At 40.9% G+C, this 27,915-nt stretch overlaps 1 protein-coding gene across 1 annotated transcript in view; it reads right to left on the bottom strand.

Annotated features, from left to right (window-relative positions):
• The window catches only part of LOC124787719 (luciferin sulfotransferase-like), a 313,245-nt gene that overhangs the window by 121,498 nt on the left and 163,832 nt on the right, over window positions 1–27,915 (bottom strand). The window contains exon 3 of the mRNA XM_047254564.1: window positions 13,263–13,362. Within this exon, the coding sequence (XP_047110520.1) occupies window positions 13,263–13,362 (100 nt within the window). The remainder of the gene's footprint in view (window positions 1–13,262; window positions 13,363–27,915) is intronic.

Raw genomic sequence — 27,915 nt, forward strand, 5'->3', positions numbered from 1 at the left:
CTGATGGGAAAAGAACTTCAAATTGTGTCACTTGGTGTTGTACTTCTGTGGAAAGATATGGACTTTCAGAACAGCTGTGTGCAATCTAAAGTGCTACAACCATGATGCAATCCTTCCCTTTCCTATCCTAATTCTTGTCACATAGTGAAAATCATTTTTATGCTAACATCATATATGTTCATGGGTTATACATTTTTTTCGATTCGCTGAACTCCAGTGCGAGTATACTTATGGCACTTGTCGACATGATTTTTTTGCCATTATGTTTATTTATTGCGAAAATGCTAAAGACATTTTTTCGATTTGTTCTGAAGTACAGTATATGTGCACTCTTGTCTTTTATATTGTATATACATTTTTTATTTTGATGATATGTTCTGAACTACAGTGCATGTGCACTTATGTTAGGTGTTAATATGTTTTCTACTGAACTTCAGTGCCTGTGCACTTTTCTCATTTTTCAATATGATTTGTACTCATTCTGTATGTTCAATACTTCAGTGCATATGCACTTATGTCATTTGTTACTCATTGTATATACATTTCGTCATTTGCTGATATGTTCTCAACTCCAGTGCGAGTACACTCATGTCACTTATCAACATGATTTTCTGCCATTCTGTTTATTTGTTCTGAAAATGCTAAAGAATTTTTTCAGTGTGTGTGCACTTTGTTACCTGTCAAATAATTTGTATATACATTTTTCTGATTTGCTACTATGTTTTGTACCCACATTTTGTCTTTGTCTGATATATTTTGTACTTGGTGCGTGTGCACCACATTTAATTTATGTACTACATTTGAATATTCTGTAAATTGTAAAAATTTCTTGCGATGGCAAGTCCAAATGACTCACCATCGCTGCCAAATATTTGCCCGCCCAGTGGAGGGTTATGAAACACGTATGTAACGTAGCAGCGATGGTGAAGCATGATAAAATCTTTGACCAGAGAGCCATTTATCGTAGTTAGTCTGCGCTTGACCGCGCGAGTGTTGCGAGCAGTACGCTAGTAGTCGTCGTGCAGTACAGACTGTCGATAGCAGTAGCTCAGTTCAGTTGCGTGCAGTATGTCGGTAGTAGCAGTCGAGTGCAGCTGTGTGTGTGAGGAGTCGGCGAGCGTCGACATGGCATTCTGGTCAAGAGGCTGAATGAGGTATAATGTTAATTAAGGTAATCATCAGATAATGTAAAGTTTATTTATTGTAATTAATTTTGATTTCAAAGCAATTTTTTTACAAAAAAAAAATCATTTAATTGAACCAACGATTTCCTTCCATTTCCCTTAAAGAAAAGTTTCAGTTAAATTTAAAAAAAAAAATATTATTTGCAATGCAGTTCCTCCAAGCCGTGGCCAACAATAAGAGCAGAAATTTGACAAGCAGTTTCAATGAGGTAAGAAATCAATTCTGATTTTTTTGCACAGGGCCAAAGACCGATATTTCGGTTTAATTGAATTTTCATTGTCACTGAAGTTTCATTAGCACTGAATTGTTTTTCATCATTTTCGTGACAGATTATACTTTCAGTCAGATTGCGATTCTCATTTTTTATTGTCATTAAATTTAATTGCTAGGGAGGTTACGCTTGGCTCCCGTTTCTATTAAATATTGTCTTTTCTTTTAAAAATTTTTGTGGAGAGGTTACAAGTTCTGTAAGGCTTGTTGGACCCCCGAGAAGTCGTACTGAACTCCGACATTGTTCAGGTCCCGATTCACAAAATGTACACTGATCACGTCGGTCCACTTCATAGGTCAAAGGAGAGGTACCAGTATGCGCTGTGGCATAGTTGTGTGTAGGCGTTTTAGTTGGGTACTCCACTCAAGGAACTTTAATGCTCTGACGATTATGAAATGTCCGAAGGATAATTGTGGAATGTTAGGACCGTGTAGGACCCTAACGTCAGATAATGCAACCGTTTTTGCGTCGGTGGCGTTTAGAAACTTTGCCTTCGAGATATGAATATTACTACAGCATCCTACTATCAGAACACTTCTTTTTCAGAGCATGTTAACCGAAATATAAATGCAGCTATTATCACCATCCGTCTCAATGCCCACACCAAGCGCTATGCGACTTCGTCTTGGTTGAACAACGTATTAATAACGCTGTCCATGAAGCACACAAGGACATCCCGGGCAATCTTATATTTCCAGTCAAGAGTGATTCACCGCTTTCCAGTCTGTGGTTCGTGAATGATCTATGCCGGAAAACATTGACACTGTGCAAATCTAAGACTTCTGGAAATACTAAAGGAAAAATTCAAGAATGAATAATGAATGAACTGCTTAGTGCTATAATGGGTGCTATAATGTGGGAGATGTCACACGTCATTGAAGCCAGGGGATCAGATTTTTGCTTAAAATCTGGGTGCAGTGAGTAAAGGTACCTATAATGTAATGAGCAACCTTTAGAACCAAAGAATCCGTATCTTCCAGGGTAAGTAATATCTGAGGGTGACAGTTTCTTGCCGACCGCAGTGGGCGTGCGGTTAAAGGCGCTGCAGTCTGGAACCGCAAGACCGCTGCGGTCGCAGGTTCGAATCCTGCCTCGGGCATGGATGTTTGTGATGTCCTTAGGTTAGTCAGGTTTAACTAGTTCTAAGTTCTAGGGGACTAATGACCTCAGCAGTTGAGTCCCATAGTGCTCAGAGCCATTTTTTTGACAGTTTCTTAATGTTAGTAATTGTAAGTTGCAACTAGCTAATTTTTACTGCAAATTTACTTTTTTTGTCCTGTGACCTTCACCGTTTACCCCACTGTTTTGTTAAAAACAAGATCTTTAATGAGTCAATTTGACGGTTGTATGTAATCTAAAAGTTGCGTGAACTGTGGACCTTAGAAGAGTGTCCTGTCCGAAAAGTGTAGGTACGTCACGTGCTGCGCTGTTTGCTATCGGCCAGTCTTTTCCTGGAAACCAAGAATTTGGGCAGCGTCTTGGCCTGTGTGGTTTTTTAGTCATACAGCGCTTCCCTAATTCCATGTGTAAGTTGTTGTTAACTCCCTCCGTTAGACGATCGATATCATGTAATAGGAAAACTCAGGCACGGTTATTGGCGTCCACGCAGGTTTTTAGTCGGTGGACGAGCTCTGTTTATTACTGCGTGGCTGCTAAGTATTTTTTGTAACAGATTAGCTTTCGTTCTGAGTACTTGCATTACAATCACTTCCGTCCAGTTGCGCAGTAGTATCTTGTGATCCACTGGACTATGTTGGTTCAAATGGCTCTGAGCACTACTGGACTTAACTTCTGAGGTCATCGGTCACTAGAACTTAGAACTACTTAAACCTAACTAACCTAAGGACATCACACACACCCATGCCCGAGGCAGGATTCGAACCTGTGACCGTAGCGGTCGCGCGGTTCCAGACTGTAGCGCCTAGAACCGCTCGGCCACCCCGGCCGGCCTGGGCTATGTTATTGCCAGGTGATGTTAACACATCAAAGTAAAGTAAATCCATGGCATTTTTGGTGCTTTCGATCTAGTGTTTTTGTAATCACAACTCTGCTTCATTTTGCAATGGAATGAGTTTTGAACCTGGCATATTCTTGTTAATGTTCCTGCCCATAATGCCGCTTCGGAGTACAAGGGCTAAAACTACTTTTCGAACATATCTGGAAAAGTTCTCTTATTCTGTTGCCTAATTTTGAGTTCTAACCAAATCCTTACGCTATGTTATATTTCTGATTTCTTGTCACGGTGTCATTTCGTTTAGTATTCTTGGGGCCCATTACATGTTCTTGGATTTCACCTAATTATAACGGTTGATTGAGATGGCATTAGTCAATTAGTTAATATCTTACCATTTACAGAGTATGGTTACCCATTACGCTGTTACACCATTTCGCCATTATCGATAATCCATTACCTATTACACTGCTACACTGCTTACTGTTACTCATCACCCTGTATGCATTACAAATTACCTGTTACACCATTACTCTGTTACACCGTCACAACTTTACTCTTTACTTGGTTACACGGAAAAATAGCTGCCTGTAACTGACACCCCTTAGTAGCTGATACTCCCTAGTGTTAGTAAATTGTACAGTGCTCCCAGAACAACTGTGACATATAAAATTTCTGCAAAATGTCCAGGTCAAAGACAATAGTTCCCACCATAGTAATAATTTGAGGCAACGGCCTTGCCGCAGTGGGTACACCGGTTCCCGTGAGATCGCCGAAGTGGGTGACCATTCAGGCCGCCATGCGCTGTTGCCATTTTTCGGGGTGCACTCAGCCTCGTGATGCCAATTGAGGAGCTACTCGACCGAATAGTAGCTGCTCCGGTCAAAGAAAACCATCATAACGGCCGGGAGAGCGGTGTGCTGACCACACGCCCCTCCTATCCGCATCCTCATCTGAGGATGACACGGCGGTCGGATGGTCCCGATGGGCCACTTGTGGCCTGAAGACGGAGTGCCATAGTAATAATTTCGTGTGGCGCATTTACCTACAGCACGTGCAGAGTTTTTAACTGCAAGTTGAAATTAATACCCCAGCTAGTTTTCACTATGATATTTGACTGACTTCGGTATCGTTTTTAGACATGTAGTTTTGGCAAAATTAGATATGGGAATAACGTTCTTTACTTTGATTATTCTTGTCGACAAGTGCGCTTTGAGCTGTAAGTTATATTGGCAGTAATAGCCTTGTCAGTTTTGGAATGCAACTTGCGTGCAACGTTACAGTGAGCCGACAGTCAAATGTATTGCATGTCAACAAGACATTGCATGTTTATTTATTTACACTTCCAACTAACAACTGAGGAGGAAATCTCCAAGGACATGTAACGTGACAGTACAAGAAATTACTACATAAAAGTAATAACAGATAAAAAAAAAATGTGTGTGAACCCGAAAAAATCAGTCCATAAGTTTAAGTAAACGCAATCAACAATACAATAAGAATCAGCTTCATTTTTCAAGGAATTCCTCGACAGAATAGGAGTGACCCATGAGGAAACTCTTCAGATTCGATTTCAAAGCGCGTGGATTACTGCTAAGGTGTTCGAATTCAAGTGGTGGCTTACTGAAAATGGATGCAGCAGTATACTGCACACCTTTCTGCACAAAAGGAAGTGCGATCCAAATGCAGGTTTGATTTTTACCGAGCATTAACTGAGTGAAAGCTGCTTATTCTAGGGAATAAGCTAATATTGTTAACAAGAAATGACAGTAGGGAATATACATAATGAGAGGCCAATGTCAAAATACCCAGGGGTTGACAAGAGGTTCGTGAACTTCCACCACTTATTGCCCGCACCGCCCGTTTCTGAGACAACTGCTCAGTAAATAAGGTCAGTCTTTCCCCGCCTGCCTTCCTGCCCTGTGATAAGCATTGTAGAACAATTAAGATGTGGAAAAAAATTAAGTTGATACTCCATTGTGGCTTTATCTATGGTACAGAAATCGAATTTTTCACTTTCACAATAACTGCATTACATAGTGTTTTAGGATTGTACTTTTGAACACGATGCAAAAAAGAAATGTAAAGAAAAACTCAGAGCATACCAGGACTTCTGAACACGCACAAGACGGCTAAATGTGTGTGTGTGTTTGTAGTTACTGAAATTGTTGAATAACCGAATACTTTTGAACGTCGCAGCCAGAGAAGCTTGTGGAAATACTGCAGTATATTTGGATACTTTCTGGAACGGCCTATACATACTCGTACACAAAATATACAACATTGTCACTGCCAGCGCCATTTTACCTTCTTTAAGCGCTGCTAGGGGGTGAAATGTATTTCTCGCCAGTGCCATCTTGCGTTATTTAAATTTACCAGCATTCACGACCTTAGATTTTTAAATATCCAGTCATCATCCGTCATTAATTTTTAAATCTCTTTCTATCCTTCATCTTGAATTTTGACTTTTTCGCTGCCGTCATTTAGGATTTTTTGTCGACTGCGGTGATTCCTACCAAAGTATTCCTACTTTAATACATTCAGCAAACACTTCCTACCAGTTTATTTTAAGATATATGTTAACAAATATTTGTTTCTCAGAAATGCTTTTCGTGCTGTTGTCAGTCCGAATATCTTCTCGACCTCAGACATCGTCCTTTATCTTGATGCCCAAAAAGTAAAACTCATATATTATTTTCACTTGTTGGTTTGATAACCTAATCCCTTCAGCATCACCTGATTTCATTCGACTACATTCCACTACCCTCGTTTTACTTTCGTTAATGTTCATCTTATAACTTCCTTTCAAAATAACCGATTTAAACAAGCCATCACAACAGCTACTCGATTAGAATGTAATTAGATAATGCAAGGGTATTCTGAGTAATGGAGTACTTAGTACAGGCATTCCCTAGCACGTCGTAAGTCACTGAGTAACCTCCGTCTGTAGCAGCGCCCCAACATTCTGCTCAAAGTTGCGACGCCCTTTGGCCCGACGTTACATTTAGAGGTGGACGCTGGTCAGCCCGTGCTGACGTACATTTCAAAGTCTACTACCCACGACTTGCACGTGCGGGACGGCCTTTGGGGACCTTAATCACATGAGACGGTAGAGGCACATTCGTGTAGGCGGAACGTTCACCAACGCTCAAAGAACGTAACTTGATAATGCGGCGTCCTTTGGTGTCGATGTGGCGTACTGATATCTCAGGCAAAGCAAGTGGCTAGCAGACCACCGTAAGCAACGTCCAGCCCTTTCGAAATTCCCTTTGTATATTTGTTTGACCACTCAGACCACTCAGAGGGCTCTCTGAGGCCTACAGTTGCTGCTTTTCCTCCGCTGTCCTAATCATTTACATCTTATACCGGTTTCCTCCAGTCTTTCCAATATTCACAAACAGTGGTCTACATGTTTCATGCATGGTAATAATTACGTTTAGTTGAAGAATTCTACCAAATCTGCAAGAATAACATTTTACTAACGAACAGGTATCGCATGAATAAAAACTTTTTAGCTTCAAATGGTCTGCTTAACAATTTCCTTATACTTAATAAAATTGGAATCACAATATGGAATCTCGAAGCCAGCAAGTAGATATAAAATTCTTAACAAACGATATTAAGTATTTTACCAGTACCACTGATGAATATCTTGTGAAAATTTTAGAAATGAATAGACCTCAGCAGAAACAGCAGCAGGGGAAGAATGCTGTTTCTGTAATAACACAAAGAAGGTAACAGCAGTTCATGTATTCCATTGCTATTTGTGCCAAACATCAGCACGTCTCGGGGTCAGTCTGGGAACATTACAGTGAGACACTTTTGAAACAGACTCCGGAGTTGGTGTTTGTTTACGATGGAAGGGAAGTTATTAAATAAAGTTAACATGAAGAGTGGTAACTACCTCCAAACTATTCTTTGTTAGCTGAATTAATGGTAATTAAATGGTTCTGAAGTCGGATCTTGGACGAGTATGCTCATACATTCATAATAATTAGCTCCCATGTAGTGTTCCTATATTAATTCATGGAAATTTATTGTTACCAATGACATCGGACGAACCTGTGGAGTGGTATATCTATCGGAAAGCGTGATTCTTGCACCGCTTTGGTTCAGCTTTGGAAAATACGTGATAGAATGTCATAAGCTTTTGATAAATGTGGTCATTAATAAGCGACCGGTTTCCGCCGAAGATCATTTTTCAGACCAGCTGGGATTATCAGCGAAAGTTGCATTATAATACAATGATGTCAAAATAGGAGTGGAATATCAATGCAACGACCAGTCAAGGTTTCGGCATTTTTTGCATTTATGATGTCATTGCATTAGAGTTTAAATTTTCCTGTTAAACGAAGCCGTGTCCAGAAATGTCTTTGACAGAATCCGCCTGAAGAAATTCAACGGGAACTTTCGGTGTTACGTGATGCTGTTTCTTGTAGCTTATGACCGCTGTGGAGCCAAATCAGCAGAAAATATTTTGTTCTTCTCAAAATTTTCGTACATTAATCGTGCTTTCGTCACTTGGTCTGTGCGTTAAGTGACCTATTTTACATTTTTCGGTAGACATGGACGAGTATCGCACACCCACATAAGCCTTTAATCTTCAAATAGGTGCCTGTGTTCCAGCCACAGACTGAGTCAAGGATCCCTGTAACAACACAGAAGGTCGTTTACTTGTATAACTACGAGACGAAATTTCTTAGAGCATAAAGGCATTGTAAAAGAATTTCTTGCGCGTTTATTCCATTATGCAACCGTCTAAACAGCTCCACACATAACTACAAAAATTCGCAAACACATAAAGGTTTCGTTTTGTCCTACAATATTACTTTTGTTGCTAACCGGTTTTCGGCTTACAAGGCCATCTTCAGACATTTACTGAGTATTATCACCAAAGAAGTTAGATGTTAGCAGTCAACATAGGAAGTGAAGTAACACATCTAGAGTGAAGTAGAAACATACAGTAAGTAACATCTTCGCAATGAAATAGTAAAAACTAAACACTTAGCAAACAATGGCCATAAACTCAACCTCCTGGAAGCCCTGGAAATTAACAAACATCTTCCTCACAGTCCAGATCTCATCCTAAATGACCAGAGACGACTCAACACTTCCCCTCTCCTAAACTTCATATAATCATCTTTGTTGTTCATTACTTCCCACATTCTCTCTTCCTACATATTCCCATTTTCCTGTATTCATTAAGTTGTTTTATTTGTTGCAGTTGTCTTTGTATTCCACATAGGCTGTAGTTTCAATAGTTAAGGGTTTCCTTTTAATATATACTTCTATTACTGTCCATGTTTAACTCCCCTTGTAGTTTCATCAAATACCGTTCATATTTTACTTTGCTCATTTATTTAATGAAAACTGGTACACAGCCACTGTTTTGACTATAATGTTAATGTTAAAATGCAGTACCACCACACTCTAAAACTGTAGGTTCCCTCAAACACCTCCATTTTCCTGCATTTATTAATTTCTGTTTATCTTATTGATATTGCCTAAGTTCCTTATGTATTCTGTATTTACATTGACAACTGTCTCTTCTTTATTAATTGGTTATGTATCACTCTCCACGTTTCATACCTCTTGATGAAGCCTTGTCTAGTACTAATTTTATCTTTTTTTATTAGTTTTGTTTATTAATAGAAACTATTTTGTAGGCATGCTATTCCTATTTTGTGCTAAAGGTTTTCCTGTCAACTGCATTGTTATTTATGTACTGTTCAGTTTTTACTATTTCATTGCAAAGATGTTACTTACTGTTAGATTTTACTTCACTCTAGATGTGTTACTTCTCTTCCTATGTTGTCTGCTAACATTTAACTTCCCTGGTGATAATACTCAGCAAATGTCTGAAGATGGCCTTGTAAGCCGAAAACCGGTTAGCAATAAAAGTAATATTGTAGAACAAAAGCAAACTGGTGCTTTTCATTTATTATTATAATGTTGTTCTCCGAAGAACCGACGGAAGATTCTGTTAATATGACCTAAAGGTTTCCTATAGATGTCAACTGGAGGCACACAGAGCGTGTTACCTCCTCTGAACTTTCCTTCCTTTAGATGTCATATATGTGTCAAGTCTGATTGAAAGTGCCGAGAAATTCGAGACTTGCTAATGCTACCCCAAAGGCTTTCATGAGTGTCACGACCCCTGAACAGTTTTTCCGGTTATTATAAGAAAGAAGCTAAATTTGGTTGTGGTTGCGCTGGGAGATATACAATAGATACAGTTCACCATTTACATACACATACGTGACTGAACGTGAAGAACACTTAATGTTTGACTCGTCTCAAAGGAGCGTATAGGATTGGATGACAAGATTCGTGATAATGTGGTAGAAGACCGTCGAAATGCAATTGGTGAGACTGTCAAGGTGATAGGAATCCCATATGTGTGGGTAAGTAATGAAGTTCCTTATACATGGAAGATAAATGGAGGTTTGGAGCCCCATTTCTTGACTTCACGCCAAAGAATACTGAAGGTGTGATAGGTCGAACAGTGATTGGAAATTCCTAAGCATTATTTCACTTTCAGCATCATCTTGTGACTGTAGACTGTAAATCCATCATTACGTTCTAGGCACCACACTGCAATCAGAACACTGTTTTAACGAATACGGAAAAAAACTCGTTACGACTAGTTTTTCAGACTTGTCTGTTATCAGCATGATTAATTATTGAGCAAAATGTAAAATAGCGTCACATTCCTCTTATACGTTATTGCGGGATGGCTTTATTATAGAGTTGAAAGAAAGTGACCAAAAATATGGTCTTGCAGTAGGATAATGAATAGCCTCATTCACCAGCCTCTGCGATGTTCCTCTAAGATGTTCCTAATTTCTGACCAGCGCAACTTTAGGTTTTGAAACACAAAAAAACCTGTTTGGAGGAAAGAACTTTCATCAGAAAAGAGGTTACCTATGGTGTAAGTAAAACTTAGGCCAACTCATATTGAAACTTGTGAGGCGAAAGACTGTGTTTTGTGTGAAACAGAGGTCTGGTTGCGAGCGGCGTTTGAATGGCATACGCTCCATGACGTAGAGGCTGGCCGTGTTTGCGGCTGGGCTTGTGTGTGAGTCGGCTGCAGCGCTGAATTTGGTCCGCGCTCTAACTCGTGTTGTCCACATTTCAACGGTCCGATGGCTGCGCCATGCGTATCCATCATAGTTGAAATATACGGCCGTGACGTCAGCTCAGCCGCTGAACCCACTAAGGCAGCTGACTATTCTGAGCGTTCGCTCTTATACAAAGCAAACAGTTAATCATAAAACTGAGAACGATACGTTATATCAAAGAGGGGAGCACCACGATTCTGCCAGCGTGCAGATCCTGTTTGTAATCATTGTGCGTAAAAAGTCACAATATCGAAAAGTCTTACCGCAACCGCCAATCAGTAAAAGTATAATAATTTCTTTGCTAATTAATATACAATGAAGACCCGACAGTCAATTTGTTGGGCGAGGTGCTTTTACTGGTACATTCACACGATTTATGACTTAATTAATTCAGCAATTGGACACATTTTAATTGGACTTTAGTTGAAAATTGATATAAAATCTACCGCAAAACACATACAGCAGGGAAGAATGCGTTGGGGGAGGTCGTAGCACAAAACTTACAATAATTAGTTGTTAAGATCTACAATTTTTATTGTATGTGTGTTTGTTTGTCTATAATTTTGCGTATTTTCGTCCATATCTAATGAAATATTACAGATATGTAAATTCTGAGTAGTTTCCTTAAAATTGGTTCTATCTGAAATTGTTCGTAATCCGGGCCCTAAGTCGTTAGTTGTTCTAAGTATTATGTGTGGCTTTCAAATGGTTCAAATGGCTCTGAGCACTATGCGACTTAAATTCTGAGGTCATCGGTCGTCTATAACTTAGAACTAATTAAACCTAACTAACGTAAGGACATCACACACATCCATGCCCGAGGCAGGATTCGAACTAGCGACCGTTGCGGTCGCTCGGTTCCAGACTGTAGCGCCTACAACCGCACGTCCACTCCGACCGGCGTGTGGCTTTCAGCCGAGGATTTACGTCAACTCCTTTTAATAAGGCTTTCAGTCGTGTGTATCCTTTAAAGGAAAATGTTTAGATTGTGTACAATTAAAATCGGATTAATTAACTAACGAAATTGTGCCAAATAATAGTTGTAATAATATTTAATGGCACAAACTGAAATAATCCTTTTCGAGCATCGTAATGAAGTTTACAATTACTCAACTTTAATCATTGGGCGAACTGTTATATGTACAACTTAATAAAATATATCGTATTATATTATAATTTCAGCTCACAGCTAACGGTGCAGTAAAATCAATCGTAAGTACCCCGTATAGATGATGTAAATGAGGCTGCATAAGTGCGATGGCCATCATGATGTGGGGAGAATTCGATTCGATTTGGTTGGTGTGTGTTCTGAGCGAGCTCGTTGAAGCAATATCTTCATCAGGCTGAGCGTTGATTCCAGCCACACGCGCTTTAGGAAGAGGAAGCTTTACAGTTAGTCCAGTAGCTAGACCTAGAAAACTCAGGGCCCAGTCAGGTGTCTGATTATTTCCTATCAAGTGACCACCCGGACTTGCGATTATCGTGTGAAGTAGATTTCGGACTCTGTTTCTGATATTTGGACCTTGTCTCAGTTTTACTTGTGATGAACTCTTATGATTTTTGATACAAATCGGCGCTTAGAATTTACCTTCGTTTGTCGGTTTGATTCTAATTAGGTGCGAGTTATTTTGCGGTTTATTTTCCTTTAACGATTAGCAATGAACGTAGTTAATGTGTTGCAGCAGTTTTTCAGTTTATTAAATTTTATGTTACGAGCTTATCTTCTGGTATATTGAGAGCTCGAGTCACTTTTAACCACTCAATGAAACAGTTGGTTTTAACAGTCTTTGAGGTTGTGTGAAAATTTTGAAGAGAATAAACTTTTACTAATGAAAATTGAAACATTGTAGTCGCAGGTCGCCATTTCAAGTAATTTGCACCTGGGTAATTCTAGTGATTAACTGTCTTACTGGTTGATGGCATAAGACTAATTTAATTTCATCATTTCAATTACTAATGCGCGTGGGGAAGGGATGACAAGGAAAACAAACGGATTCCAATTTACATCACAGAATCGGCTTTTTCACATGTTCCCCGTACCGTCACAAATTTCTGTTGGATGTTAAAAAATTGTGTGTTAGTCTAGCTGCGAGTGGCACTTCAGAAACAAATTCTTGACCGCTAAAAGAAAATTTTTCCCATATTTTGCAACCAACTTTCGTAAAAAGCGAACAGAAACAACAAAAAACAAAAAAAAAAAAAAAAAACGCTGTGAATTTCGGTATGAAAAATTCAGATGCATGAAAAGTCGCGGTTGCAAGTGCCGGTTGTTTCATAACAAATATGAGCATAAACGTATTTCAGTGTGCTTCTGCTTCTTCATGCCCACTGTGTGTATACGAAACGACATCTGTGGAAGAAGGTCCATAAATATTTCACATCTGCAACGGGAAGCACGATGCGCAACCAAGCCGAATTTTTTAACTCGCGATCTTTCGTAACGCGGCGCATACCAAACAGGAGGAGATGACTACTGCAGCTTTCCTTACGGGCATCCCACTAAATGGGAGGGAGGCAATTAGTGCTAACTTTCGCAGAGTGCAGTTACCGGCATGAGTGACCCACTAACGTGTTCACCAAGTTTTGATTTACGGGCAATCCTCGGTGCTCTTAAGCATTTCTCCCTAACACGTCGCCAGCACACCTCACGCCATTAACCGCAAGCGGAGTCTCAGTCTACAGAGAACCCAGAGAGCGCGAGCGTCTGTACGACTTCTGTTACATAGGTACTCACTCAAAAAACGGAACTCGGTCGTTCAGAGTCTTCTCCTTGGCAGTTTTAAAGTCGCAATCGTTTGCAATCAGCCAGACCATCTCCTGTGTCCATGTTGTTCCTGTAAGAAGAATTAGATCTATGTTAAAAAATTTAAAAAAACGCATTTATAATTAACATTTAATCTAGACATTGTTCCATTTTTGCATTGTTCAGGCAGTGACTAGAATTGAGAAATGAATTAATGTGCATTAGTTACAATAATAGTAATAATAATAATAATAATAATAATAATATTGATTTGTCATCAATGGGTACAACACTGTTCTCTTTTTTTGTCATGGAGAACAGAGGCTGTTCTCCAGCTACTAGAACTAACTTCAGCTTCATCTTGAGACAGTTCGCCAAAGTTATCAATGTGATATACCGCCGCAAGGACATCCTGTTAATATAGCGCAGCATCCTGTAGTGACAAAACTATGTGAATGTAAAGTTGAAAAGAAAAGACATCGTTACATCACTAAGGGATGCTGGGATACAACGACAGGATATACCTGCAGTAGCGTGTCACACCGAAACAACGGTAATGTGGTAATATAGCAGCCTTTGCTACCCATAACAATACATTTCACAGCTGACCTCCAGAATTTCCAGCACTACAGAGCAACAATATTTTCTTCAAACGTGAGAGATGGATTCTGCATTTCCACAAGAAACCAACCGATCATTCAGAAATTGGAACATTCAGGAAAACATAAATTATGATTTCAGGGTGCGACAGTGAACTGAGTCCCTCAGTCAAATACAAATGACACAAAATCGCACAACGGAATAAGAGAAGGTACTTCGATCACTAAATCATTTGATTCAGTTAAATTAGTTTGATAATTCTGAAATCTAATTGCAAGAGGCAACGTGTGCTCCCCCGTTCCTGGTTTTCACTGACGGAAATATTTCGTAATTCCCGCGTGGAAACACCCACATCACATCAGTCATTTATTTGTGCCATCTAATTGAAAAGAATCGCCTTGACTTAAGGATACAATCAAGTAACAGTCAATCTCGTCGGGAGAAGAAGATCAAATTTACGTACGTTGAAATTTTCTGCCACCTACGCTATGTTATCAAAAGTATTCGAACACCTGGCTGATAATGACTTACAAGTTTGTGGCGCCCTCCGTCGGTAATGCTGGAATTCAATATGGTGTCGGCCCACCCTTAGCCTTGACGACAGCTTCCATTTTTGCAGGCATACGTTCAATCTGGTGTTGGAAGGTATCTTGGGAAATAGATCTTGGGAAATGGCAGCCCATTCTTCACGGAGTGCTGCACTGAGTAGAGGTATCGATGTCGGTCGGTGAGGCCTGGCACGAAGTCGGCGTTCCGAAACATCTCATAGCTATTCCATATGATTCAGGTCAGGAATCTCTGCAGGCCAGTCCATTAGGGATGTTATTGTCGTGTAATCACTCTGACACAGGCCGTGCATTATGAACAGGTAATCAATCGATCGTGTTGAAAGATGCAATCGCCATCCCCGAATTGCTCATCAACATTGGGAAGCAAGTAGGTGCTTAGAACATCAGTGTAGGCTTGTGCTGTGATAGTGTCACGCAAAACAACAAGAGCTGCAAGATCTCCACCATGCAAAACACGACCACCCCATAACACCACAGTCTTAGAATTTTACTGTTTTGCACTACACACGCTGGCCGCTGTGGCCGACCGGTTCTAGGCGCTTCAGTCTGGAACCGCGCAACCGCTACGGTCGCAGTTTCGAATCCTGCCTCGGGCACGGATGTGTGTGATATCCTTAGGTTAGTTAGGTTTAATTAGTTCTAAGTTCTAGGGGACTGATGACCTCAGATGTTAAGTTCCATAGTGCTCAGAGCCATTTGAACCATTTGCACTACACATGCTGGCAGATGATGTTCACCAGGAATTCACCATACCCACACCCTCCCCTACAGGGGAGTTAAAGTCCAAGGCTAGTGTCCATCCTCGTGTAGAATATACAGGGTGTTACAAAAAGGTACGGCCAAACTTACAGGAAACATTCCTCACACACAAAGAAAGAAAATATGTTATGTGGACATGTGTCCGGAAACGCTTAGTTTCCATGTTAGATTTCATTTTAGTTTCGTCCACCTACGCTCAATGGAGCACGTTATCATGATTTCATACGGGATACTCTACCTGTGCTGCTAGAACATGTGCCTTTACAAGTACGATACATGTGGTTCATGCACGATAGAGTTCCTGCACATTTCAGTCGAAGTGTTCGTACGCTTCTCAACAACAGATTCGGTGACCGATGGATTGGTAGAGGCGGACCAATTCCATGGCCTCCACGCTCTCCTGACCTCAACCCTCTTGACTTTCAGTTATGGGGGCATTTGAAAGCTCTTGTTTACGCAACCCCGGTACCAAATGTAGAGACTCTTCGTGCTCGTGTTGCGGACGGCTCTATTACAATACGCCAGTCTCCAGGGCTGCATCAGCGCATCAGGGATTCCATGCGACGGAGAGTGGATGCATGTATCCTCGCTAACGGAGGACATTTTGAACATTTCCTGTAACAAAGTGTTTGAAGTCACGCAGGTACGTTATGTTGCTGTATGTTTCCATTCCATGATTAATGTGATTTGAAGAGAAGTAATAAAATGAGCTCTAACATGGAAAGTAAGCGTTTCCGGACACATGTCCACATAACATATTTTCTTTCTTTGTGTGTGAGGAATGTTTCCTGAAAGTATGGCCGCACCTTTTTGTAACACCCTGTGTAGACTTTCGAAATCAGATGAAATTTATTTAAATAACGTGCATGGTTATGAATCTGCAGAAAGTGACGCAGCAAAAATAAAAGGAGAAAATGTTCCCTGCCGACAGCAATTCTGATATCGAATTAAAAGGACTCATTTAGAAATCTAAATTTGTACGAGGAAAAATCAGGAGGGAGAGACGGTAAACACAACTGAAACGAATGAGTTTTTCATCTCAGGAGCTATCAGACGAGGAACACAGTAATTAAATTACCATTTCCGTGGCTCGTAAGGAGCTAAGCGGCCTCCACCCGATTCCTCAGTCTGAATGCGGGTTGGAGCTGTGCCGAAAGCGGAGCGCTTTAAGCGGCCCCTAAGCGCCAGCAATTAACTAACATCAGCCTCAATTAAAAGACGACTCCAGCTCTCCAGCGGCAGTCATACGAGGGAGAGATGGTCGTAGTTTCCCACACAACGTTGTGTCGGACGTGAATTTAAATAACTTGTAGCGAAAGAGAGATCTGTACCATGATTTGAAATATCAGAAAATTTGCAACTATTATCTATGTCAACTAGTAATTTTGTGTTGTTACTACTGCAAGTAAACTGAAGTGTAATCTACTGTCAAAAACAATTGTCTTTTCGTATCATGTCCAACCAGTTTTCAAGGACGTGATAGCACCAGTTTCCAGAGCTTCCAGATTGCTTTCCTTAAAAGTCACGACCCGTGAAGGATCAGTGACAAAATCACAGTATTTCTGAACAGAGGTAGTTTTCGTGACTCTGTATTACTGTGAAGGAAAGGTCCAGAGATGACTGAAAAGTAAAGAACACAAGGAAATATGTCTGCATAGAGAATGTGACTCTAGATGTTACGAGTACATCATAAATAAAAATCTGTGTTATAAAATAATCAGCTACGAAACTAATGGAAAGGAAGGGACTTCAAAATTTAAATCATTGATTTTTTTGTAAGTGGCGATATGCCATGGTGTTTAGCTTAACAAAGAGCGACTTTATTTGCTAAGTCTATGACCTGATTCAATTTCTAACACGAGTGCGAATCTTACAGTGGCTTTTTTTAGGAGATCTAAGTCTCTGTCATACCACTGTTTCCCTTATAAACCAGCTTTTCGCAGAAGAATCAAAATGGGCAAATAAGAGCAAAATATTTATAAATACACTGAGAAAAAGTATTCGGACACATATTCACGTACTACTACTTTTCGCAATTGACCGATGGATGTTAGGAGAGGCGAATCGGCAGGTGTAAAGTGAGGTGGGATGGGGGGGGGGGGTGCTGTCAGTAGAGAAGCAGTAACAGCGGACTGTGTTGGTCGGGAGAGCTTATGTTATGTTAACCGGGGACCTGGAAACGACGGAGAGGCTCCGCCCCCGCCACAGTCGCAGCGGTCCGCAGCCCCACGAGGACTACCGCAGTCCACTTCACCCCTCCGCCGCCCCACACCGAACCCAGGGTTATTGTACGGTTCGGCCCCCGGTGGACCCTCCCAGGGAACGTCTCACACCAGACGAGTGTAACCCCTATGTTTGGTTGGTAGAGTAATGGTGGTGTACGCGTACGTGGAGAACTTGTTGCGCAGCAATCGCCGACATAGTGTAGCTGAGGCGGAATAAGGGGAACCAGCCCGCATTTGACGAGGCAGACGGAAAACCGCCTAAAAAAACCATCCGGCTCAGCGGACCAACAGCCTCAGCCAAACCAATATCATCAGACTTCATTTACGGGGACCATTGAGGTGGGTGTTTGTAAATAATGGCATGAAACCAGAGGAAAAAATCGCCCATGAGTTCCACAGTGCTAACAGCACAACATGTAGCGCAATGACTGTGCGTAAGAGTTAAAAAGGGTGGGTACGACGGCTGAGCAGCTCTGCATTAGACAGAGGTTACTGTTGCCCATGCCAAACGACGCTTGAGTTGGTGCAATGAATAGAAACTAGTGATCTATCACTTTATACCCTGCCTGAATACGATAGAAAGGGTTGATTTTGGCGATTGCGTGGAGTTCGTTATTTCTCATCACGTGTAGTGGCAAAATGGAACTAAGTGGTGTTGTTAACGATATGGTGGTGTTTCTCGTGTTTAAGATATTGTTCCCTTAGTAGGTTTAACGAAATGGTAAATGCGGAAGGACACTGTGTAATGGGTATGCATATTTGTCTCGTTTATACTTCTCTAATTCATCCAGCCAGAGGCTGTAAAAAAAAAAAAAAAAAAAAAAAAAAAAAGAAAAGAAACGCTCTAGGTAAGCTGATTTTACCACAACTCTCTATCAACAATTCGTTAGCCATACGTCCAGAGTCATACCGTACTCTTACTAGATTTTGCAGTATTTGAGACTTCTGATTTTGGATCATCTGTCTCAGCAAAGTAAACGCATCAGAAACGCTAAATTTCGGGGTGACCACGTAATGATGAACCTATATGCTTTACTTCAGACTTATTTGACATGTCCGCTCCGTAGAAGGAATGGCAATCGTGATCATCTCGATTGACAAGGAATTTAGCGTTCATGAATCATTAATTCACAAAAAAGTGAATTCTGGCAAGACCATTATCAACTCATTCATTGATCAATCGTAACTGCTAAAGGCCCATACTTTTTACGAGATACGACAATAAAGACAGCCTGTGTAACTATCAGCATTGGAAAGCCTTTTTATAGATAAGGATTATGATTCACTTGATGATGGGCTTATCGTCAGACCCAAGCGATGGAGTATGCGATTAAAGGTGAAATGCAACAGGGGAGGACTCTACATTCTTTGCTTCATGAGAGTCTACGTTGTCTTGTTTCTTTCTTTCTGTATACTCGTGTATATACACGTAGTTCGTGGCGAAAACGTCTTATTGTTATTGTGTGAGAGAGATTGATTTTGATAATAGCACAATGTCCAGTCAGATAAAAGTGACCATCTGCCAAAAGATTGAGTAACCACCTTCTGCAGTGTGGATCACTGCGAGTCGCGCAGGAAAATAGTGAATAAAGTTCTAGAAAATACCGACAGGGATGTAGAGCCATGCCGACTCCAGTGCTGCGCTAAGTTTGTCTCTAGCGGACCCAAGGCGGAAACAGCACCAATGATGTGCGTTTAAATGCGACGTATTTGTAGACAAGGGGAGTACGCTAAGCTTGCAACCTGTGTAACACATTGCATTGTCATGCTGGTAGATGCCATCGTGCAGAGGAAAGAGAAAAGCAAACTGCATAGGGCGGTGGACATGGTCCCCAAGAATAGATGCATGCTTGTATTGATCCACTGTGCCTCCAAAATGACGAGATAAACCAGGAAATGCCACGAAAACGCTTCCTCTTGTGTGCATGGAGTTTGCTATCAGATGTTTCTCGTCATACACGCCAATGGCCAACGGCCAGCTGTAATCTGAAAAGGACTCCTGTAGCCACTCAGTGGACGTCTGGACTGTACATTTTATGTGGCTGATCTGTCAAGCAAAAGCGTCATGCGGATGCAACTAATATTGTATAGGCTGTCATATTACATTCGAAAATGTAATGGAAAAAAGTCTCTGGGAAAGACGTCGTATTTCTCCCACAAACATGAGACTTGGTTAAGGTGTGTATGAAAGAAACGGTCAAACGGACAGTTTTTTATTCGGTCGACACGTATATTGCGATGGAGGAGTAGCAGATAGAAATGGTGCGAAGTACCGGACTTGTGGTGGAGTTGCTACTTGACCTGAACATAACTAAATGTATTGCACATTAATAAGACTAGAAATCCCGTACACTGTCATCGGGAGCGTTAACTGTAGTAAAATGCCTATCATTAAGCATCTGGAGCGAACTGAAGTAGAATGTATCTGTCGGACTCTTATACATGTGCTGCAGTCTTAAGAGAAGCAACCCAGATACTAAGAACTGAAAGATCTGCGGAGAATATGTGAGGCTCAAGTTTATTTAGATGGATTTTTAAGGGGAGTGTACCGTAATCCACTCACTAAGAAGTGTGGGTGTAAGAGGTATTTCATCTATAGACTGTGGCCCTACAATTCAGATCGAGGTGTGATAGGCACTAAAGTGATTGCTGTTGCTGGAGCAGACATCGCCACTGGTTTGGTGTGGCTTGTACTTCTTGGTTAATTCTCTCTCACTGTAAGATAGTCAAGATAAGCGTGTTAAGTACTGGATTTGCTTCTAAATAAGTAAAATAAGTACAACTACACATGCGTGCACTGGTCACTGCTCTAGACGAAATACAGGATCATGGTCGCTCTACTAACGAACGGAAAATAGGGGGGTGGGGGATGAACAATGCTGTGATTAAACTCTGAATCGTTCCCTACTCTTTCAGAAGCTCTGAATTGTGTGTGGTGGTCCGACTCAGCAGTGCAAATGATTCAGTGGATATTACGTGTGTTGGAGACTCTCTGAAACAGTTACAACAGTATTATGGAGGAATATCCCAATAGAGAAACTTGTAATGAACTTCACATGAATCATTATCCTGTCAATGAAGACTCTGGTACCATTACGCTGTTGTAGTTCTAGTGTAGCAATCACTGGAATACGATAAAGAATATAAGGGCATCTAGAGTGGTATATTTATAAGCAATCATTTGATGTCGATGCATTTCAGAAGTATTGGATTTTCTTGGTGCCGTCCTCGTATTCTAAAGATGCATCATTAAGGGTTCCTTGGCCTTTAAAAAATACTGTATTTGGCGTAGCGATGATAGAGCAGATTAGGGCAGGTCAGAGGCATGCAGACAATCACTATTTACTTCATAATTTTGCATGTGACTGGAAAAGGAACGGAGAAATCGATAATACTGCTACAACAAAGTCCACGCCATTCAGTGGATTGCGCAATATGTATTTAGATGTAGGCCTAAGGCAGACTGTAACACAGGTAAGCTACAGCGATTTGTGGAGGAATGAGGATTGTTGGGAATTAGAGTTGAATGAAGGTAAATTAACTATTGAGTCGAAAATAGTTACAGAAACCCGCTACCATTCTATTATGTCAGTGAACACAAATCACTCGAAACAGTACCAGTCGCATGGTGGCAAATTTCTGAATTTCTCCTTGTACGTTGTTGTGCTAGTTTCCTCGTTGTGATAGCTCTTTGCGAGTACACAACCACTAACGGGTAGATGGCTCGAGAGCCTTCTAACTAATGGAACAGTGCTGTCGCAACATGATGGGATTCCGGTAGAATTAGCAGGGCTTTGTGACTTGGCTAGGGACATCTCTCACTCGCCAAACTCACTTGGATGCAGCTACCGTATAGCGAGGACTGGAATATTCATGAGAATATGGGAGGGAAAGCAATACTCTGACAAAAAGGGGGCAGAGAGGTGAGCATCGTCTAAACGTTGTGCCGGCCGGAGTGGCAGTGCGGTTATAGGCTCTACAGTCTGGAACCGCGTGACCGCTACGGTCGCAGGTTCGAATCCTGCCTCGGGCATGGATGTGTGTGATGTCCTTAGGTTGGTTAGGTTTAAGTAGTTCTAAGTTCTGGGGGACTGATGACCACAGTAGTCAAGTCCCATAGTGCTCAGAGCCATTTGAACCATTTTTTTCTAAACGTTGTTAGCAACCATTTACTCCCTCCCACATACGTCTCGTAAAGTGACTGCAGTGAGAAAACGAGGGACTAACACGAAGTTTTTTACTGAGAGACAATCGGTAACAGAAATTCCGTCTTTTTCCCAATAAGTAAGAAACTACATTCTTCCGTGAGTCTTGTGTGCTTGTAAATGAACGGACTGACATCTTAATAAGTAGAGTAAATTCAAATCTTCGTCTACGTATACATCCACATACATACTCCGCAAGCCACTGTACGATGCATGGTGGAGGGCACTCTGTACCGCTGTTATTCATTTCCTTTCCTGTTTCATTCGTAAAAAGAAGAGGAAAAAAAAACAACTGCCTACATGCCTCCGTATGAACTCTAATTTCTGATATCTTAGAGTCGTGATCCTTACATCATACGTATGTTGGCGGCAGTAGAAAGGTTCAGCAGTCTGCATCAAACGTCGGTTCTCTAAATTTCCTCAACAGTATACTTCGAAAAGAATATTGCCTTCCTATTTGAATTCCCTAACAATTTCAGTAACACTTGTATGTTGTTCGAACCTAATGGTAAAAAATCTAGCAGTCTGAGCACAAGCAACAGGCTGTATCAGTTGCAAAATGCTTCTTCAAGGCATACCATTGCACCACCATTATTTGCCAAAAAGTATTCTTCTTATGCTGGTCCATTATCATTTCTTTCCAGTCCTTCTGCAGAAAGCTAGAGACACAGTACTCGGCTGCATGCTTATGGGTACTACAGTTATTAAAGTCATCTCTGTCTGACACCAACATCGCTTCCGTTGAACACATTGCACACAGATTGCTTCCATGCTAACAGCTCCGCACAGACTGAGCTTTTCCCATCAATTTCCAAGTGAGTGATGTGTCGGTGATATGTCCTGGTAGTAGGGGAAGTTCGCTGCAAGCATTCCAGCAGAGAGATCACTGTTAGGACGTGCTCTCATAGTAGCTCTATCAATCAGCGCTTGTTTGCAGCATTGCCTGATCCTGCGACAACAGCAGTTCTCCACGCCGCTATGCTGAGCTCTCAGCACAGTGCGTGCCACATGCACTCAGACAGAAGGCAGGGTGCCCGTGGAGGGTAGCAGAGTTCCCGGCGATTGGCACGCATTTGATGCCCATGGAAGTGCAAAAGCTATTATGCACGGTCTTTATACTCTGTTTGCATTATGGTTTTGGTGAAGCTTTAAGATAGCTATGTTTTGGTAATGTTTTTGCAATGTTTTTGGATCTTTATAGGATCTGTAAGCGAAGTTTAGATGTTGGCTTAATATTTTTCACGAACTTTTCCAATATTTTTGGATCTGTATCTCTGAAAACAGAGGTTTACAATTTTTTAACTGATCTAGATAGATGATATGTAGCAGTCTAATTACGTAATTTGGGCATATAGTTGTTGGATACTTCCAACAGGGCAATACTTGCACCTTCCTGAGATTTTCCCACCAACCACTCGCGATGTTGTGAACTATACCACATGTCAAAGCAAAGACACACAGGCCATATTGGATCTGCCGTCTTGAATAAATTTTGCAGCACAATGATTACACTCATACTCTCTTTATCCCACTACTATACCCCTTCGTCACTTATGCGATCTACCTGTCTAATCTTAAACATTCTTCAGCAGCACCATATTTCAAAATCTCCGATTCCCTTCTTCTCTACATCATTCATCATCCATATTTCACTCTCATACATGGCTACACTCCAGACAAATACTTTCAGAAAATACTTCCTAACTCTTAGATCAATATTCGATAGTAAAAAATTTCTTTTCTTCAGAAACGCTTTCCTGCCATTGTCACTATACATTTTGTACCCTATCTACTTTGGACAGCATCAATTATTTTGCTGCTCAAATAGCAAAATTCGTCGAATACTTGCAGAGTATCATTTGCTAATCTAGCTGCCTTAGCATCACCTGATTTAATTCTACTACATTCTATTATCCTTGTTTTGCTTTTGTTGATGTTCGTTTTATTTCCTGTTTCAAGACACTGCCCATTCTGCTTAACTGCTCTTCCAAGCCCTTTACTGTCTGTGGGAGAATTACCGTCTCGTCGGCAAACCTCAAAGATTGTAATTGTTCTTCCTGAACTTAATTCCTGTTCATATTTTTTTCTTCTTTCTCTTCACTGCTTCCTCAACGTACAGATTGAATAACATCTGGGATAAGCTACAACCCTTTCTCACACCATTCTTAATCACTATTCCCTTTCATGCCCCTCTTCTCTTATACCTGCCGGGTGGTTTCTGTACAAGCTATAAAAAGTCTTTCACTCCTGTAATTTACCCCTACCTTCAGAATTTCAAAGGGCGTATTCCAGTCAACATTGTCAAACTCTAGCTCTAGGCCTGCAAATGTTATAAACCTAGGTTTGCCTTTTCTCAGCCTACCTTCTGCGATAGGTCTTATGGTCAGTACCGCCTTGCATGTTCCTACATTTCTCTTTAAATGGTGTAGTATAATAAAGCATTATATTTTTCTTTAATTGTCTTTTTCAGGAAACAATAAACACAACACAGTTGCTTAGTTTAGTGACTACAAGTAAATTTTAAGTACTTTATGTATGTATATAAAATTATAAATTCATTATTTGAGGTCAGAGATTTACAGCCAAATTTTAAAGGTAACGCGCTATTAACCAGTTAATTTTGCGGTTGCTGTCACTCATTAGAGCTTTAATACTGGTTTCAGTTCAAAATTTAATTATTTCTTTAATTGTGATTACTTCTGCAGCTTGAACGCTACTTCATTGTGACAATGAAAACATCTTAGTTACCCGCACCCTATGGCAATGATATACAGAAGCAGTTCATTCAGGTGTTTTGTATCCATCAAAATAGACGTACAAAAACTGGTTATTCGCTTTCCATTTAATTTATTAGATAATTATTAGCTTTAAACTTTTGACCCAATGTGCCTGGTAAATAAAAGGCTTCATGTTTAGTGACTGTTGTTTCGTATTCTCTACTGAACACTGGTAACAATCGGACTTTCCGTGTCAAAAGATTTGCTTGCTCTCTTCTGAGCACCGCCTTTCTTTCAAACACAACGACAGGACTATTAATTGCTACTTATCGTTGAAGCAGAAGCTTTTAGCAAGTGGTTATCTATGGATGTGAAGGATATTTTGCCTCCCCTACCGTCTCTCATTTATATAAACTCCATGAAATTTTAACATACACCGCTTTGTAAACCCTGTGGTTCGCACGAGACATATCTTCTTCCTTTCCTTCAGCGTTTGTCCCGCGTTCCTGCGAGATCCGCTACATCGGTCCGTTGTCTCCATTTCGCTTTGTCACGGGCTGCATCAGCATGGATGTTCACGCATTTAAGGCCTTTATGAGTTTTATCAGCCCAATGTTGCTTATGTCGTCTTTTGGGTCTACTGCCGACTACTTCAAGTGTGTAATCCGCCTTGGCAATAGAGTCATCACCGGCCCGTAAAACATGCCCACACCATCGAAGACGGCTCTCACGCATCTTGTCTTGGATCGGTGCAACACCAAACTGTTTTCTAAAGCTGTCATTAGGAACATGATCTAACTTAGTGAGGCCCGCTGTCCGCCTTAGTATCTTCGTTTCCATGACACTTTGGCGACATTCTGTCTCAACTGTAGTCGGCCAGCACCCACAACCATACAATGCGTCTGGTCGGATGACAGTGCGATAGATCATTGATTTTAAATTATTTTTCATCCTGCGGTCGCAATTGATTCACGTTGTTGTTCGCCACTTCATCCAGGCTGCCTGAGCTATGGTGTTGACCTCTTCGGTGAGTCGGCCGTCAACGATTATCGTGGAACCAAGGTACTTTAACTTACTCACACGAGTCACATTTTCACCATTAATCGTGATGGTTCCCACTTCATTTGTGTCTGATGTCATGTACTCGGTTTTCTTCAAATGAAGGCGCAGACCGTGTTGCGCCAATCGATCACTTCATTCTTGAGTTAGGTTCTACAGATAAAGCTTGTTTTGTGCTGCCAGCGTCATGTCGTCAGCGTAAAGTAGGGTCCATGGTAATGGCCGGTGAAGATCAGCTTTCATGGTGTCCATTATGAGAATGAACAGAAATGGTGATAATGCAGAACCTTGACGGACACCAACTATGATGGAGAAGTCCTTGGATAGTCCTGAAGTTGTACAGACATAACTTCTCGGCTGTGCATAAAGTAACTGCTGCCAGTTAATAAGATGCTCCGGCACATCATACTGTCGAAGTGCTAGCCAGATGACACTGTGTGGCATCCGATCAAAGACCTTTTCGAGATCCGGGAATGCTAGATGCAGCGGCTTGGCTTTCTCACGATGTTTCTCGACTAAGAGTCTTGCAGCATGAATCGCATCAACTGTGCCGCAGTTCTTCACACTTCCAGCTTGGTTTCTGGCCCTAGCCTTTGTACCGGATCCAGAAGACAAAATTCCATAAACATGTGACAAAATTTTTACGGTCGGCTCGTCACATAGCCTGTCACCAAGCGTTTTAGAGCTACTGCCAGCAGGAGTCGCACGAGACATATAACTAACGTATATTTTACATTACCGATGCTGATTTTATATTATCTGAAATTAAAGGCACTACAATTTACAGTTTGTCAGCAAAAGTATATGAATGTCACACACATAAAACAGCATCGCAGTACTGAAGACTGCTATTTTTTAAGAAGCAAATGCCGGTTATAACAATAAGAGCAAGAAAGGACCTGTTGTTTGCTGGAACTTTGGAATCAGTATCTTAGCACACCACCACAGCGCCCATAATATGGGAGTATCAAATGGAACGTCGGTTCCCGAATGCTGAGTTAGCGTCTGGATTCAGCGCCGTTATAACGTTTTCCGAAAACATTTCTCGTTGCTGTGTAAGGAGCATTCATATATTAAGCGATGAAGTACCTTCCAATACACAGCAGCTCGTGAATAATGCAGCTGCCTGAATCCCAGTGAGTGCAGTAAAATAAGAAAGCTCTTAGAAAACACGTATCATACACTACTAGCTAGCCAGCCCGCCGTCGCACGGGTAGCATTAAGTATCTAAGAACATACGACTTCACTGGTGGAGTGTATTTTCTCTTTTGGCTGCGAAAAAAAAATCAGAGTACAATGTTAATTAGTTGAACACCAGCACTTCCATATAATTTACGAGATGTAAGCAGCACACGCCAGGAAAGATATCTGGAGGCGTGAATCTTATGTGTTCATATTGAATGGGCGTTTGGAGTGATATGTCATGATAATCATGGGCACACATCGTGATGTAAACAGTACGTCTACAACCTGTGTAAATATTGTATGCGAATCATGGTTGTATCCGAGTGTGGGTGAATGACTCAATATGTGAGTGAATGAGCTGGCACAAACAAAAGATAAAATATGAAAAAACACGCATGATCTACATGTTTATGTCGTCTTCGTCACTCATGTCTTGAAGCTTAGTATGCGCTGTGTTCTATTGTTGAGACATTGCCGTAATTCATTGCAGTGGACTCTTTATGGCAGACTTCACCGTGCCACGCAAAGAATCATCTGGCCTTAATTCAAGGGAAGCATAAAGTTGAAAGTAGGTTCATCCTCTCCACTGCTGCAGAACATTCTCTATATAAACGAAGTAAAGTTGCGTCACACGCTGCGCCTTAGTCTACGCACAAATAATTGTAAACCACGGTTTTGGGGCGCATGTTTCTTCCATAGAGTACAAATATCTCTGGAATGACCATTCAGATGCGCACAATTGGTTTTCGGTTGTCATCAAACATTGCCGTCTTGGCCACGTGATTTTAGGACGAAATACGAGTATGTTTGGCCGTAATGCATCCCATAAATTTAGAATATCGTCATATCGCTAGTACAGACATATTCCCTTCATAGGTGCTGTGGTTTTGGTACAGGCGTTTTGTAGACACCATAACGATTTGCGTTAAATACCTAGACTAAACAATTCTCGTAATTTTAATGAGCAAAATGAATGGGCATCACGTCACGAAACCGTCACAACAGCATGTATTCACACTTTCCGTTACGTCATTTCACGTCAGTTCGTTTAGGCCAGTACGGAAAGGCGAAAGTGATGTTATGACCTGAAACAAAATGTGAGATTATAGTATCGGAATTGAGGAACTAACAACGACAAATATTATTAATGTCCAAAGCAAACTTCACAACGTATGTTTATTGATCAGTTTTTTTTTTTTTTTGTAAAGAACTGAGAAGTGAAACAACATTTCAAAACATTTGCTAGCAGAAGTATATACGTACAAACACGAGGGAAAATAGCTGTAGAAGAGTAAATGGAGCCTTTGAAAGTTAGACGTTAATAC

The sequence above is a fragment of the Schistocerca piceifrons genome, chromosome 3 (assembly GCF_021461385.2).
Source record: "Schistocerca piceifrons isolate TAMUIC-IGC-003096 chromosome 3, iqSchPice1.1, whole genome shotgun sequence".
Classification (NCBI taxonomy): Eukaryota; Metazoa; Arthropoda; class Insecta; order Orthoptera; family Acrididae; genus Schistocerca; species Schistocerca piceifrons.